Source organism: Oncorhynchus masou, chromosome 10, assembly GCF_036934945.1.
Source record: "Oncorhynchus masou masou isolate Uvic2021 chromosome 10, UVic_Omas_1.1, whole genome shotgun sequence".
NCBI lineage: Eukaryota > Metazoa > Chordata > Actinopteri > Salmoniformes > Salmonidae > Oncorhynchus > Oncorhynchus masou.
Window position 1 is genome coordinate 21,137,611 of NC_088221.1, and position 17,375 is coordinate 21,154,985.

General features: G+C 43.2%; 2 protein-coding genes across 15 annotated transcripts in view; one reads left to right on the forward strand and one right to left on the reverse strand.

Annotated features, from left to right (window-relative positions):
- The window catches only part of LOC135547311 (peripheral plasma membrane protein CASK), a 203,510-nt gene that overhangs the window by 145,571 nt on the left and 40,564 nt on the right, over positions 1-17,375 (forward strand). For all 13 annotated transcript variants that reach the window (XM_064976171.1, XM_064976173.1, XM_064976176.1 and 10 more), the window contains exon 6: positions 8,442-8,544. In XM_064976171.1, coding sequence (XP_064832243.1) covers positions 8,442-8,544 — 103 coding nt within the window. The remainder of the gene's footprint in view (positions 1-8,441; positions 8,545-17,375) is intronic.
- LOC135547310 (probable G-protein coupled receptor 34) lies at positions 1,359-5,136 on the reverse strand. Of its 2 annotated transcripts, XM_064976168.1 has the most exons (3): positions 4,678-5,136; positions 3,326-3,948; positions 1,359-3,193 (listed from the first exon to the last, which is right to left on the reverse strand). In XM_064976168.1, the coding sequence occupies exons 2-3, from the start codon at positions 3,916-3,918 to the stop codon at positions 2,626-2,628; spliced, it is 1,161 nt and encodes a 386-aa protein (XP_064832240.1). In that variant the 5' UTR covers positions 3,919-3,948; positions 4,678-5,136; the 3' UTR covers positions 1,359-2,625. The 2 variants fall into 2 exon arrangements, with proteins under 2 accessions (XP_064832240.1, XP_064832241.1); XM_064976169.1 differs by lacking the exon at positions 4,678-5,136 and having other exon boundaries at positions 3,326-4,669.

Sequence of the window (17,375 nt, forward strand, 5' to 3'; positions counted from 1 at the left end):
TTGTAGATATTAAAACAATAACTGAGATATTACTTGTGTAGAAAGTAAACATCCGCACCTCGATGGTGTCAACTGTGCTTATGTCTGCGTAATGAGAAAGTAGGAAAAAATATATAAATAGACTATTTCTGGTCTAGCAATCGATGACAAACGAGCTCGCTGCCCAAACGTACATAATTACAGAGTAGATTCTCCTGATTAAAATGGTGCCCGACCTAAAAAATCTAAATATACACAGTGAGATATTTGGCGAAATAGACCAGAATGCATCTCCATAGGAAAACAATGGGGGCCGCTCAGCGTTCCAAGGGCAAAAAGTATTTTAGGGCTAGCAGTTGATGACAACCGAGCTAGCTGCCCAGGCTTACATAATTAGAAAGAAGAGATTGTCATGGTTAAAATGGCGTCCGACTTAAAAAAAAATCTAAATATACACATTACGGGATATTTGGTGGAATAGACAGACATGCCTATATTTCCCCCTTAGGAAACAATGGGAAGACCGCAGAGTTCCAATCAAATGTTTTTGTGTTTACATTTTAACTATAAAACAACGTGAGCAGGTCTCATTGCCAACAATAGCGAAGCAGGCATTGTGACGTTGAACAATAAGCTGGGAATAGAACGTTCGGAAGGCGAGTTGTTGCCACGTTGCTCAATAGAACTAATAGGAGCTGGCAGGGTAAAAAATGCTCTAAAATAAGGCCTGTTTTTTGCAATTACTTCAAAACGACAGCAAGCAGCTGGGAAATATGGTCATATTATGAAACTGGGCTCCATGGCGGATGCAATTAACTAGTTTTTATCAGCAAAGAAAATAAAAAATGTCATGTGTCCAGCCTACTATCGACACGGATTTCAGAGCACTCTCGTCTGAGTGTACCAGAGCGCAGAATAATTCATTTACGAGCGCCCAACACCCGTTGAATATGACCGGTGTCAGTAAACGTCGGAAAAAAAGGTAATTAAATTGTTTCCAGCAGCACATTTACAGTCACCAACGCTCTGGTTAACACAAAAACTGCCTTACCAGCTCTGCTAGGCCGAGTAAAATGGTCAGAGTGGTCTCATTTGTGTCTGGAAGTAGCTAGCCAAGCTTGAGTGCTTGACTGCCATTATAAGGCCAGAATGCTCAAATCAACCCTACTCCTCGGCTCAAACGTCCAGTGTGCGCTCCGAGAGCGAAATGGTCTGAATTTACAAACTGACAATGCTCTGAATTTATGAGCGTCATGTTGTACAGCGCCATATTTTCTGTTCCATCCTAACGGAAACCCAGAGGATTTATCATTTTTCATGGAATAGAAACACCATAATATTAATTAAGCAAGTACCAGTCAAAAGTTTGGACACACCTACTCATTCCAGGATTTTTCTTTATTTTTACTATTTTCAACATTGTAGAATAATAGTGAAGACATCACAACTACGAAATAACACCGGTCTCCTGCGTGCCCTGCATTCTGTAGTACAGACATGGCCTGCTCTCCCTTATGTAAGGAACTAGACACTTCCCCATGTTTGCTACAGTATGTATTGTAGACTGTACAGTAGCCTAATAAACAAAGAAACACATTTTGTTAATAAAATAATGAGGAACCACTATAGCTCTCTCTCTCTCTTTCTCTCTCTCATGCATGCATCCTATGTTACTGTGGGCAAAGAACACAATCTGTCTTACTGTGGTCAAATACTTTAAATCTTCTTATCATCGTTGGTAATACCATCGCTACACACTCCACCTTAATGAATAATAAAGTGGAGGGTGCCTTATAGTGGCCTCATACAGAGGTTGTTGTACTCTTCCCTGTCCATGCTAGACCTGCCTGACCTGCCTGAACTTGGGATTTTGCTATTCAGGACTTTGAGTGTCTACTTGTTGTAGTCTGTCATTCGCATTCTCTGATGTAACAAGTCTTTATAAATCCATTCATATGAGTATATGACAAATCAATGCTTTGGTTTTTACTGAGGGCCAACCAAGGCCCAATGTTGCAATATGTACAGTATACCAGTAGTATAACAACAATGCCATTTTCATTACATTGTTCAGTTTATTCATTTTTTCATGTTAATTATTCAATATAGTTTCTAATGTCTCAAAATTGATCTGTTACAGGCAATATATGAAACAGGCAAAAAGCTGTTACAAAACCATTCAACGACCATCCAGTAGCCTCTTCACAATGAATATGATATTTGATGTTTTGTCATCATAGTCCCACATATTTTATTTTAGCATAGCGTGTCTTCATTGCTTTTATAAGTGAGATTGGGTATTGTCTTTGTTGTTTTCCACCAGCATGTCATGACCAAGTGATTCAATTTCCTCATTTATAAAAGTCCCATTATGCTCTCAGTAATGTCACTGTGGTGTCTGTATGGTCCTTCTCAATGTCTGTGCAGTCCTTTAACATGACATATACCCTGCAAAAACTGTCATCTGACTGGATGCTAATGCTTCCTTTATGATAAAGACTCACTTCCATGGAGTCGTGTTCATGCTCTCCCGGACTGTCCCTCTTCAAGTTGTTCTTGGCACAAAATGGACTTTGCTGCTATTTTGTGGCCCAACAATGTCCAAAACTGACCTCGGATCAGTGTCTAGTGACAACTTCATCTTATTTATATCTGAAGGAGGGAGGGCTGGACAGTTATTTTTCTCCTCAGATTACTGATGAAACTAATGGTTGGCTGCTCCTCAAGACTCCTCCCACAATCCACACTGGAGCCACTCCCACTGCCACCCGAGTCACTCAGTCGGAATATGTTATTGACCAATCGGAGTGTCTCTTTCCTCACGGACTCCGACAACAGGAAGTACATCACGGGGTCTAGGCAACTGTTGAGGGCAGAGAGTAGCAACACCACTTCGTTGGCTTGGTCTACCACACCCCTCCAGAAGCAGGAAGTTTCGCTGATCTGGGAGACCACGTATAACACCCGAACCATGTGATAGGGGACGAAGCAGATGGTAAACAGAAAGAGGACAAAGAAGGACTTCCTGGCAGTACGGTTGTAGCGGGTCGCGTTGGGGAGGTCCGGTTTATCTCTCGACGCCCTCAGCAGCTTGAGTGCAATTTTCCCATAAGACACCACAAGGCAGACAAACACAAACCAGAACACAGCAACCAGGAAGAGGTTGAAATAGGCCTTCCCCTGCGCATGCTTTCGCTGTTTATACTGGAAACACCTGGGGGATTGGGAGAAAATAAAATTACTATTAGTGTAATTGTTCAAAATGTTGGACCTATAAAACAAGCATATCAACAAAGTTCTCCTCGAAAAATTTGTAAATTCATTTTTCTTGAAAAATAAAACCCACTTGTTCAACTCCTCGTTGCCTTCGGAGAGTAGGATCATGGGTATGACGGAGGCGAGGGCCAGGATCCAGATGGTCCCACAGACGGTGGAGCTCCATCTGGTGGCGTGGAGGCGATACCGCCCGACGCTACGCTGGATCTTCAGATAGCGATCCACACTGATCAACCCTAATAAGGTGATACTGATATACATGTTCATATAAAATAGGTTTCCCACGACCTTACAGAGGGTGGGGCCCATATCCCAGTGGTTCCCTTTACTGTGGTAGAGGACTCTGAATGGGAGACAGATGACCAGTAGCAGGTCGGCTAACGCTACATTGATGAGGAATACTCGGACAGAGTTCTTCTTGGAGTGGACGTATAGAAAGACCCAGAGAGCCAGTATGTTGCCGGCCAGGCCCAAGACGAATAGGACAGAGTAGAGGACTGCTAGAGGGATCTGAAGGGAGCTGTCGTCAAGTTGACAGTGTTCCCTGGGGTCAGGGGTTGTGGCGGTCAAGAGGTTCTTGAAGGTAGTCTCCGTGGCGATGAATGAGTGGGAGGACTTGGGAAAGGGAAAGAATGTGACGTTGGCAGGGAAGTTGGTTGTCATAGCATCGGTTTCCCTCTTCAATCCTTAGTCCTGCATAGGGGAGAAAGTCAGGGAAAATAACATTTCATCCAGAAACTTTGTCTACTTCCTCGAATCGTAAAATATCATAATAAAGTCAGACACATTCCATATAGTGCACAAGCTTGTTTAAAAAAAAAATCTACTTCCTTAAATCAACCAAAAGTGTTTCTTGGTTCTTACAGAATGTTCTCTTGGGAAAGTTATTCGCTCTAATTAGTTCTGGTCTGTTTTGATGGCAGGAGGCCAAGCTGGATGATTTAGGTCCAGATCAGCACCTAATCCACTAATAATTAATTATACTGTACATTACTCAGGTCCTGTACAAATCTCTGGCCAGCTGATTGACCACCTGACAAACAACTACAGACTACACTACCTGGCCTACCTTATAGAGGAACATGCAGGGAATAACAGATTTTCCTTTACTTTTCAAATTAACTCAGTGATACTTTTCCCCTTTGCAAAATACTTCAGAGACCTGCCAGTTAAACCTTGATTGGAAATGTTGCGGGTGGTATTTTGTAATTCCATCACTCAGGGCTCTATCCAGTATATGGAAATAATTTTGTCTTTACACTGTGAGAATATGATTTAGAATTTACATAATCAATGCGTTCGGTTTTTGAAACAAAAATGGCAACACAAGAATTCACAACACAATCACTCACAGCACATAAAATGATTTTGCCTTACCCTTAATCTGGAAACAGCTTTTCATTGAATACACACTGTACTCACCCAGTGAATTGTGACCATTGTAGATGTTGTTTCTCTTCACTCTTTGTGAATGTGCTATCTTTCATTCTCTTTCAGATTTGTAAATTCTGTTTTTAGCATAAATTGTATTTTCTTAATCCAGTCTGTTTTGCTCCAGCTTTTCTCCCCGTTTCATAGAAAGTTGGAGCTGCCCTAAATAGATGCCTGTAGATGAAGGTTCCAGGTCTCTAGGTTCTCAGTATCTGCCTTTCTACGACTTCAACTATTCTCTGGAGAACTGTGACTAACAGGTCGTAAAAGCCTCAGGATCCCCAGAATCTCTCTCCCCTCTTCCTCTCTCACTTTCTCTCTATTTCCTCTCCTTCTCTGCATTCCCTTCAGCTGCGATCTACTCTCGAAAGCTGTGAAATGCCAAAGTACAGAGTCTTAACTGAGAAAACTTAAAGGAAAAAGGGGGGCGGTTGACGACAGCTTTAAACCACAGAGACCGAGAGACAGGGAAGAGCGCGCACACACTTTTGCTCACACACACACACACACACACACACACGCACGCACGCACGCACGCACGCACGCACACAGGGCAGGGCCCAGCCCACTGCTGATGACACATGCTAGAGCAACCGCTAGGACCACAGAGCATAGACCGCCTATGTATACAGGGAACCCTGCATGAACACAATTTATAAAATGTATACACTGATTATATAGCATACCTGAAGTATATATGTTATTCATATAGGACAGTGGTTGACCCACGTACAGGCTTTCTCATTTTTATTAGGTTATCAAAAAAATGTTTCTGTAGCCACTATGGTTCAAGCTTCAACCCGATTTTAATTTACCACTCAGGAGAACTATCTTCGGCCTAACCCTTGGCCCAACCCAGCATTTTAGGAAAAACTGAAAACTAGTAATATATGGAGACAAAAGTAACTTCAGAATGTGTTCAGAATGAGACAGGAACTTGTCTTTTAAAGAGAAAAATACAAGAGTCTGTGGTGGTGGTGGCGTCATGTACAACTCTTGTTAACAGATTTACACATGTATGTGTCAGCGATTCATTGGAGCAAGTCTTCAAACTGTCTTTGATGTGTGTGTAGGTTTCTGTAATGATGTTTTCATGGCTGTAGTCCTACTCAGACCATACTAAATTAGACACACACACACACATACACTATATATACACTAGAGGAAAATCTGTTCTTCCCCCCATGTTGCTGACAGGTGTATAAAATCGAGCACACAGCCATGCAGTCTCCATAGACAAATATTGGCAGTAGAATGGCCTTACCGAAGAGCTCAGTGACTTTCAACAATTGCACAGTTATAGGATGCCACCTTTCCAACAAGTCAGTTTGTCAAATTTCTGCCCTGCTCGAGCTGTCAAGGTCAACCGTAAATTCTGTTATTGTGAAGTGGAAACGTCTAGGAGCAACAACGGCCCAGCCGTGAAGTGGTAGGCCACACAAACTCAAAGAAAGGGACCACTGAGCGCTGAAGAACGTAGCGCGTAAATATCGTCATCCCTTGGTTGCAACACTGACTGAGTTCCAAACTGCATCTGGAAGCAAGAAGAACTGTGTCATTAAATGGGTTTCCATGGCCGAGCAGCCTCACACAAGCCTAAGATCACCATGCGCAATGCCAAGCGTCGGCTGGAGTGGTGTAAAGCTCGCCGCCATTGGAACAGTGGAAACGCGCTCTCTGGAGTGATGAATCACGCTTCACCATTTGGCAGATCCTGACTGACGAATTCGGGTTTGGTGGATGCCAGGAGAACGCTACCTGCCCCAATGCATAGTGCAAACTGTAAAGTTTGGTGGAGGTGGAATAATGGTTCGGGCCTGGCCTGGGCCTTAGTTCCAATGGAGGGAAATCTTAACGCTACAGCATACAATGACATTCTAGACGATTCTGTGCTTCCAACTTTGTGGCAACAGTTTGTAGAAGGCCCTTTTCTGTTTCTGCATGATAATGCCCCTGTGCACAAAGCAAGGCTGACATTTTGGAGATTGGTGTGGAAGAACTTGACTGGCCTGCACAGAGCCCTGAGCTCAACCCCATCGAACACCTTTGGGATGAATTGGAACACCGACTGTGAGCCAGGCCTAATCGCCCAACATCAGTGCCCGACTTCACTAATGCTTGTGGCTGAATGGAAGCAGGTCCCCACACGAACAGAAGTTGTCCACATACTTCTGGTCATGTAGTGTACATACTCAAAGGATTTAGTTAGGTAGACAAACACCCCCACACACACACACCACAGAACAGCACAGGAGTCAGTAGTCTGTCAGACACAGGGTGGAGGGATAATGGATTTACCAGGGTGTTTTGCAGTGTTTATGATTATGTTGTTGTTTTAATATGCTCATATTAAAAGAGCCTATTTTATTGGAAGTAAAATGTTAACCCTACAGATACACTTGCAGATTCCGCTTACAGCTTGACAAGAGCTGATGGAATTCTTAGCGAGTCCTATACCTAGATCCTATACCTAGATCCTATACCTAGATCCTATACTTAGATCCTATACCTAGATCCTATACTTAGATCCTATACCTAGATCCTATACCTAGATCCTATACCTAGATCCTATACTTAGATCCTATACCTAGATCCTATACCTAGATCCTATACCTAGATCCTATACTTAGATCCTATACCTAGATCCTATACTTAGATCCTATACCTAGATCCTATACCTAGATCCTATACCTAGATCCTATACTTAGATCCTATACCTAGATCCTATACTTAGATCCTATACCTAGATCCTATACTTAGATCCTATACTTAGATCCTATACCTAGATCCTATACTTAGATCCTATACTTAGATCCTATACCTAGATCCTATACCTAGATCCTATACTTAGATCCTATACCTAGATCCTATACTTAGATCCTATACCTAGATCCTATACTTAGATCCTATACCTAGATCCTATACCTAGATCCTATACCTAGATCCTATACCTAGATCCTATACCTTTTTTCTTCGCTTCCCGATGTACAATATTATGTTTGACTTTCCACTGTAGTGGGGTACTTCTGGGTTTCAGGGTGGGTGTGAGGGTGTGTCTTGTATTTAGATTATATTTTATTGGTGGGTGTCTCCTTTAATGGTTTAAAATAGAACATCCTTCTGAGGTCGCTATGTGTGTCTTTAAGCGTCATTGTGAAGTCAAAGGCAATTTTCGGGATTGTGTGCACAATTACTTATTTTATTTGACCAAGGCCTTTTTTTCAAGAGAACCCTTCATGAACACAATTTATTTAAAAAATTACAACATACGAACATACAGCACAATACAAACATACCATACTACAAGCCGTTTAAGAACAAACACATTCTTCAACAATGAGGTCCTTCATTAACAACTTGAACTGCCCTTTGAGGCGCCAGAGCATCTGTAGATCATTCCATTTACGGAGCGATTTCCCTTATTCTGTAGTGGTCAACAGGACCTCTAGAGTTATAGCCATCCCTGTGATCAGGTCTGGTGGCTCGTATGTCTGTAATTTAAAGTAAAGTCAAATATGGGCTTTATGAACAAAAAGAGAGCAGTGCACGATCTGCAAGACTTAAGTGAGGGCCAGCCTACTTTCTGATACAGAATGCAATGATGTGTACTGAACCTATTGCCAATAATAAAGCATAGATCACTATGATAAGCCATTGAATGCAGTTTAAATATTATACTGGCTATTTCATCAAAAATGTAATATATTGTTCTCTCTCTCTCCCTTCCCCACTCGTTCTTTCCATTTGTCCTCCAGCCCCACTGTGTCCTCCTGGCGTCTAAAGAGAACAGCGCTCCAGTGAAGCTGGGAGGTTTCGGCGTGGCCATCCAACTGGGAGAGTCAGGACTGGTGGCTGGAGGTACAAAACACATTGCATGCTGGGAATGTCCCTGTGCATCACTCAGATGTTTGCAGATCTGAATTGGGACTGGACTGTCAGGCTCCGTCCAATATCCACATGGAACGAAGCAGAATGTACTGGCCATGCATTCTACATGGTTATCCTACTATGGATATTGGTAAAGAGGCTATATCAAGTTTATGTTCTAATATCTACACTAGTATACCATTTAGAATGCATGGCCAGTACATTCTGCTTCCTTCCATGTGGTATGCTAGTATGGCTATTGGAACGTAGCCGCTCTCATCTCACTTTTGTCAGGACCCGGTTACGAACCTGGGTCTCCGGAGTGAGAAACAGTCACTTAACCAACTGAGCCACGAATAGTCAGCAGAACCCAGAAGATGAGGCAGACACAGCAGTACTTAAGACGGTGTATTTAATAAAGTAAAAAAGAGAAGTCCTTCAATACAAAAAGGCAAATCCACAAGGTGGTAGGTATAGCACAAAAAAGCCTCAAAAGATACTCAAAAACAAAAACAAAAAACAGAATTCCACAAGAGCGTCCACCGGAATCGACAAGAGCACACAGAACACTAGGGCTGGGTGCTAACATACAAACACAGAGCACAGAACTGAGGGAAACTAAGGGTTTAAATACAATCAGGGGAAACGAGGCACAGGTGCAAATAATAATGGGGAACAAGGGAAAAAACATAAGGTCAAAAAGCACAATGTGGGCATCTAGTGACCAAAACCCGGAACAACCCTGGCCAAATCCTGACAACTTTGCTCTCTCACACAGGAAGGATACAACTTTTCTCAACGTACTGTAGTCGGTACTTGTAACTAGTACCTGCAATCAGCTTGTTTCTGCTGTTCGTACATTCATATAGTTAATTAATAATACAATCAAATAATTGGGAAAGATTTAATTGGACAGACTTAGATTTCTGGGGTCAACTATCCCCTTAAAGCGCAACTGAAGGCAATAAACAACTGATTTGATAGGCTGTTTTCTATGTGGCAATGTTATTAGTCAGAAACATTTATTCTACTGTCAAAATTTACTACAGTGTAAATAGGTTAATTTTGTTCATAAAGTCAGTTTTTCCCCCCAAAACTGTCTTTTGTAAGTGAGTTTGTCATGACTTGAAGGTTTGATTTTGATTTTAGACAATGCTCTCTTACCCACTAACACAGGATACACAGCTGCAGTTGTTGCGCTCTATCCAATCCTACCGCAGAACACACAGACAGTGAGACAAACCTGCCCATCAGCGCAGAGGATCAGACTTTGTTTGCATAAGACCACAGGTCTCACGTTTTTTTTAGTTGAGAAATACTGCACCAAACACCTTAGCTAGATGTAAAATTGCATGACCTCCTTGGCGAAAAAGTTAAAATGAACTACAAGATATCTTAAATTAGATTAATTCAGAATATTTTGAGGAAGTAATACTGGCTTTGTTCCTATGGTGTCTCATGGGGGACAAATATCAGTAACTGCCACATTGAACCACACCAAGACTTAAATCAAGTAGTTCTTAATGAGCAACAGAGAAACACATGCGTAATCAGTGTGTTCAGTCGCTCCAAGGGTAACGCCACATGTAGGGTACCAGATGTATGAATGAATTGTTAGGTTAACATTTCATTTGAATGAGTGTTTTCACAGCAGACAAGATAAACCAACAAACTATGCTCCCCGGTGCCTGAATCAGGGAGGAAAATATATTTATCTTCATCCCTGATGCATTGTAATGCATTACTCATGTTTTTGACACATCAGCCATCAGCTTTAGTCACACATTGGTTTGACCCAATAATCAAATTTCCTCTTACTAACAAATCAAATTGTATTTGTCACATGAGCCAAATACAACAGGTTCCCAAGACCTTACAGTGAAATTCTTACTTACAAGCCCTTAACCAACAATGCTGACACGTGTGTTTTAACAGGACGTTGAAACTACACACCTGTGTACGTGGCCTGACCTTAAAATAGGATTTAGACCTGACTGTGTCTGGTCAATCATGTTAGCACACACAAAAAAATTGCCAAAGGCTCCAGCCACCCAAGACTGCTCACCATGTTCCCGTCCAGCAGGCAGTACCGGTGCATCAAGGCTCAGTCCAACAGACTCCTAAACAACTTCTATCCCCTGGCCATAAGGCTGTTAAATGGCTAATAACTATTGCTCTCCCTCTCCCACAGACTATCCACACTGACTCTATGCCCATCCACAGGCTCTACCCACTCACTGCCACTCTTACTCACACGCACACACACCTACTCACATACACACACCCTCACTCACAGACTCATTACTAATTGCCACATGCTTACACCCAGTAAGCAGGACAGGAAAATGGTACAATTCACACACAAAATGGTACAATTCACGCACTTGTCAAGAGAACATTCCTGGTCATCCCTACTGCCTCTGATCTGGCAGACTCACTAAGCACAAATGCTTCGATTGTAGATTAAGTTTCACTGTTGAAGTGTGCCTCTGACTATCCATAAATTTAAAAACCAGAAAACTATTTCGTCTGGGTTGCTTAATTAAAAGGATCGGACCCTTTGTTTCAATTTTCACCTAAAATAACATACCCAAATCTAACTGCCTGTAGCTCAGGTCCTAATGCAAGGATATGCATATTCTTGATACCATTTGAAAGGAAACACTTTTACATTTGTGGAAATGAGAAATGAATGTAGGAGAATATAACACATTAGATCTGGTAAAATATAATACAAAAGAAAAAACATGCTTTTTTTAATCATCTTTGAAATGCAAGAGAAAGGCCACAATGTAAACTCAGCAAAAAAATAAACATCCTCTCACTGTCAACTGTGTTTATTTTCAGCAAACTTAACATGTGTAAATATTTGTATGAACATAAGATTCAACAACTGAGACATAAACTGAACAAGTTCCACAGACATGTGACTAACAGAAATGGAATAATGTGTCCCTGAACAAAGGGGGGTCAAAATCAAAAGTAACAGTCAGTATCTGATGTGGCCACCAGCTGCATTAAGTACTGCAGTGCATCTCCTCCTCATGGACTTCACCAGATTTGCCAGTTCTTGCTGAGATGTTACCCCACTCTTCCACAAAGGCACCTGCAAGTTCCCAGACATTTCTGGGGGGAATGGCCCTGGCTCTAGCCCTCACCCTCCGATCCAACAGGTCCCAGAAGCGCCTAATGGGATTGAGATCCGGCTCTTTGCTGGCCATGGCAGAACACTGAAATCACGCACAGAACGAGCAGTATGGCTGGTGGCATTGTCATGCTGGAGGGTCATGTCAGGATGAGCCTGCAGGAGGGGTACCACATGAGGGAGGATAATATCTTCACTGTAACGCACAGCGTTTGGATTGCCTGCAAAGACAACAAGCTCAATCTGATGATGCTGTGCCACACCACCCCAGACCATTAAGGACCCTCCACCTCCAAATCGATCCCGCTCCAGAGTACAGGCCTCGGGGTAACGCTCATTCCTTTGACGATAAACGCGAATCCGACCATCACCCCTGGTGAGACAAAACTGCGACTCGTCGGTGAAGAGCACTTTTTGTTGCCGGTGATGTCTGTTGAGGATCTGCCTTACAACAGGCCTACAAGCCCTCAGTCCATCCTGTCTCATTCTATTGCGTACAGTCTGAGCACTGATGCAGGGATTGTGCGTTCCTGGTGTAACTCGGGCAGTTGTTGTTGCCATCCTGTACCTGTCCCGCAGGTGTGATGTTCGGATGTACCGATCCTGTGCAGGTGTTGTTACACGTGGTCTTCCATTGCGAGGATGATCAGCTGTCCGTCCTGTCTCCCTGTAGCGATGTCTTAGGCGTCTCACAGTACGGACATTGCAATTTATTGCCCTGGACACAATTTATTGCCCATGCCTCCTCGCATGCCTAAGGCACGTTCACGAAGATGAGCAGGGACCCTGGGCATCTTTCTTTTGGTGTTTTTCAGAGTCAGTAAGTGTCCCTAAGTTTTCATAACTGTGACCTTAATTGCCTAACGTCTGTAATTTGGAGTTTGAAATGATTTATACTTTTACTTTAGATACTTAAGTCGATTTTAGTGATTACATTTACTTTTCATACTGAAGTAGATTTAAAATCAAATAGTTTTATACTTTTACTCAAGTAGTATTTTACTGGATGACTTTCACTTTTGCTTGAGTCATTTGCTTTTAAGGTATCTTTACTTTTACTCAAGTATGACAATTGAGTACTTTTTCCACCACTGCTTACACCACACGCACACAACCCCTCACACCTACACTGCTGCTAAAATTATTATTGATTAGATGTATTACTACCATTACGCTGCTGTTAATTGATTATTGATTCTCATTACAATTGTTCCTATCTATTTATCCTGCTCCTGGTCACTATTATTCCTGTTTATATATTAGTATCTACTGTATCTACCTCAACTACTCCAGTGTCCTTGCACACTGTACATTTGGTACTGGTACTCACCCTGTGTATAACCTACACTGTTATTATTCTTCCTTTCTTATCTCCTTTTTGGGGGGGGGGGTGCAAGTAAAGCATTTCACTGTACTTCAAATCAAATGTTATTTGCCACATGCGCCGAATACAACAAGTGTAGACTTTACCATGAAATGCTTACTTACAAGTCCTTAACCAACAGTTCAGTTCAAGAAGAAAATATTTACCAAGTAGGCTGAAATAAAACGTAATAATAAAAAGTAACACATTAAGAATAAGAATAATGAGACAATATACAGGGAGCAGTGATAACGAGTCAGTGTGCAGGGGTACAGGCTAGTTGAGGTGATCTTGTAGGTGGGGGCAAAGTGACTGCATAGGTAACAAACAAACAGCGAGAGGCAGCAGTGTACGGGGGGGGGGGGTCTATGTAAATGGTCCGGTGGCGATTTTTATGAATTGTTCAGCAGTCTAATGGCTTGGGGGTAGAAGCTGTTGAGAAGCCTTTTGATCCTAGACTAGGCGCTCCAGTACTGCTTGCCGTGCGGTAGCAGAGAAAACAGTCTATAACTTCAGTGACTGGAGTCTTACAATTTTATGGTCTTTCCTCTGACACCGCCTATTATATGGGTCCTGGATGGCAGCAAGCTTGTCCTCAGTGATGTACTGGGCCATTTGCATTACCCTGTGTAGCACCTTACAGTCAGATGCAGAGCAGTTGCCATACCAGGCGGTAATGCAACCGGTCAGGATGCTCTCGATGGTGCAGCTTTTGAGGATCTCATGACCCATGGCAATTTTTTTCAGGCTCCTGAGGGGGAAAAGGTTTTGTCATGCCCTCTTAACAACTGTCTTGGTATGTTTGGACCATGATAGTTTGTTGGCGATGTGGACACCAAGGAACTTGAAACTCTCGACCCACTCCACTACAGCCCCATCGATGTTAATGGGGGCCTGTTCGGCCCGCATTTTCCTGTAGTCCACGATCAGCTCCTTTGTCTTGCTCACATTGAGGGAGAGGTTGTTGTCCTGGCACCACACTGCCTGTTCTCTGACCTCCTCCCTATAGGCCGTCTCATCGATGATTGTCGATGATCAGGCCTACCACTGTTGTGCATCAGCAAACTTAATGATGGCGTTGTGTTTGGCCACGCAGTCGTGGGGGAACAGGGAATACAGGAGGGGACTAAGTACACACCCCTGAGGAGCCCCAGTGTTAAGGATCAGCGTGGCAGACGTGTTGTTGCCTACTCTTACCACCTGAGGGCGGCCCATCAGGAAGTCCAGGATCCAGTTGCAGAGGGCGGTGTTTAGTCCCAGAGTACTTAGCTTAGTGATGAGCTTCGTGGGCAATATGGTGTTGATTGCTGAGCTATAGTCAATGAACAGCATTCTCACATAGGTGTACATTTTGTCCAGGTGAGAAAGGGCGGTGTGGAGTGCGATTGAGATTGCGTCATCTGTGGATCTGTTGGAGTGGGTCTAGGGTGTCCAGGAGGATGCTGTTGATTACCAGCCTTTCAAAGCACTTCATTGCTACCGACGTGAGCGCCACAGGGAGATAATCATTTAGGCAGGTTACCTTCAGTTTCTTGGGCACAGGGACTATGGTGGTCTGCTTGAAACATGTAGGTATAACTGACTCGGTCAGGGAGAGGATGAAAATGTCAGTGAAGACCCGCTGACATTGGTCCGCGCATGCTTTGAGTACACGTCCTGGTAATCCATCTGGCCCAGCGGCTTTGTGAATGTTGACCTGTTTAAAGGTTTTGTTCACATCGGCTACCAAGAGCGTTATCACATAGTCATCCAGAACAGCTGGTGCTCTTGTGCATGCTTCAGTGTTTCTTGCCTCGAAGCAAGCATAAAAGGCATTTAGCTCGTCTGGTAGGCTCGCATCACTGGCCAGCTCACGTCTGGGTTTCCCTTTGTAGTCCATAATAGTTTAAGCCCTGCCACATCCGACGAACGTCAGAGCCGGTGTAGTAGAATTCAATCTCAATCCTGTATTGACGCTTTGCTTGTTTGATGGTTCATCTGAGGGCATAGCGGGATTTCTTATAAGCGTCCGGACTAGACTACAGCTCCTTGAAAGCGGCAGCTCTTGCCTATAGCTCAATGAGGATGTTGCCTGTAATCCATGGCTTCTGGTTGGAATATGTATGTACAGTCGCTGTGGGGACAACGTCATCGATGCACTTATTGATGAAGCCGATGACTGAGGTGGTGTGTTCTTCAATGCCATTGGATGAATCCCTGAACATATTCCAGTCTGTGCTAGAAAAACAGTCCTGTAGTGTAGCATCCGCGTCATCTAACCACTTCCGTATTGAGCAAGTCACTGGTACTTCCTGGTTTAGTTTTTGCTTGTAAGCAGGAATCGGGAGGATAAAATTGTGGTCAAATTTTACAGAGGGAGGGAGAGAGCTTTATATGCATCTCTGTGTGTAGAGTAAAGGTGGACTAGGATTATTTTTCCCTGCCTGCACATGTGACATGCTGGTAAAATTTGGTAAAACCTATTTAAGTTTGCTTGCATTAAAGTTCCCTGCAACTAGGAATACCACTTCTGGGTGAGCATTTTCTTCTTTGCTTATGGCCTTATAGAGTTGGTTGAGAGCGGTCTTGTTTGAGAGTACCAGCTTCACTTTGTGGTGGTAAATAGACGGATACGAATAATACAGATGAGTATTATATGATGGCAATGTTATGAAGAGTGATCAGATGAATTGCAATTAATTGCAAAGTCCTTCTTTGCCATGCAAATGAACTGAATCCCCCAAAAAACATGTCCGCTGCTTTTCAGCCCTGCCACAAAAGGACCAGCTGACATCATGTCAGTGGTTCTCTTGTTAACACAGGTGTGAGTGTTGACGATGAAAAGGCTGGAGATCACTCTGTCATGCTGATTGAGTTCGAATAACAGACGGGAAGCTTCAAAAGGAGGGTGGTGCTTGGAATCATTGTTCTTCCTCTGTCAACCATAGTTACCTGCAAGGGAACACGTGCCGTCATCATTGCTTTGCACTATAAGGGCTCCACAGGCCAGGATATTGCTGCCAGTAAGATTGCACCTAAATCAACCATTTATCGGATCATCAAGAACTTCAAGGAGAGCGGTTCAATTGTTGTGAAGAAGGCTTCAGGGCACCCAAGAAAGTCCAGCAAGCACCAGGACCGTCTCCTAAAGTTGATTCAGCTGCGGGATAGGGGCACCACCAGTACAGAGCTTACTCAGGAATGGCAGCAAGCAGGTGTGATTGCATCTGCACACACAGTGAGGCGAAGACTTTTGGAGGATGGCCCGGTGTGAAGAGGGGCAGCAAAGAAGCCACTTCTCTCCAGGAGAAACATCAGGGACAGACTGATATTCTGCAAAAGGTACAGGGATTGGACTGCTGAGGACTGGGGTAAAGTAATTTCCTCTGATGAATCCCCTTTCCGATTGTTCGGGGCATCCGGAAAAAAGCTTGACCGGAAAAGACAAGGTGAGCGCTACCATCAGTCCTGTGTCATGCCAACAGTAAGGCATCCTGAGACCATTCATATGTGGGGTTGCTTCTCAGCCAAGGGAGTGGGTTCACTCACAATTTTGCCTAAGAACACAGCCATGAATAAAGAATGGTACCAACACATCCTCAGAGAGCAACTTCTCCCAACCATCCATGAACAGTTTGGTGACGAACAATGCCTTTTCTAGCATTGATGGAGCCTCTTGCCATAAGGCAAAATTGATAACTAAGTGGCTCGGGGAACAAAACATTGATATTTTGGGTCCATGGCCAGGAAACTTCCCAGACCTTAATCCCATTGTGGTCAATCCTCAAGGCCAGTGGACAAACAAAAACCCACAAATTCTGACAAACTCCAAGCATTGATTATGCAAGAATGGCCTGCCATCAGTCAGGTTCTGGCCCAGAAGTTAATTGACAACATGCCAGGGCGGATTGCAGGGGTCTTGGAAAAAGAAGGGTCAACACTGCAAATATTCACTCTTTGCATTAACTTCATGTAATTGTCAATAAAAGCCTTTGACACTAATGAAAAGGTTATATTTACACTTCAGTATTCCATAGTAACATCTGACAAAAATATCATAAGACACTGAAGCAGCAAACGTTGTGAAAATTAATATTTGTGTCATTCTCAAAAAATTTGGCCACGACTATAAATTGTCAGTTTCTTTGTTCAGCCACGTCTCGGGGAAACATAAGATGTTTTTAATGTCCTGTTGGTAGGATAATCTTAATAGTAGGTCATCAATTTTATTTTCTAACGATTGCACGTTAGCAAGAAGAATGGAAGCTATTGGGAGTTTACTCGCTTTCCTACGGATTCTCAGGAGTCCCTGCTCTGCGTCCCCATTTCCGGTGT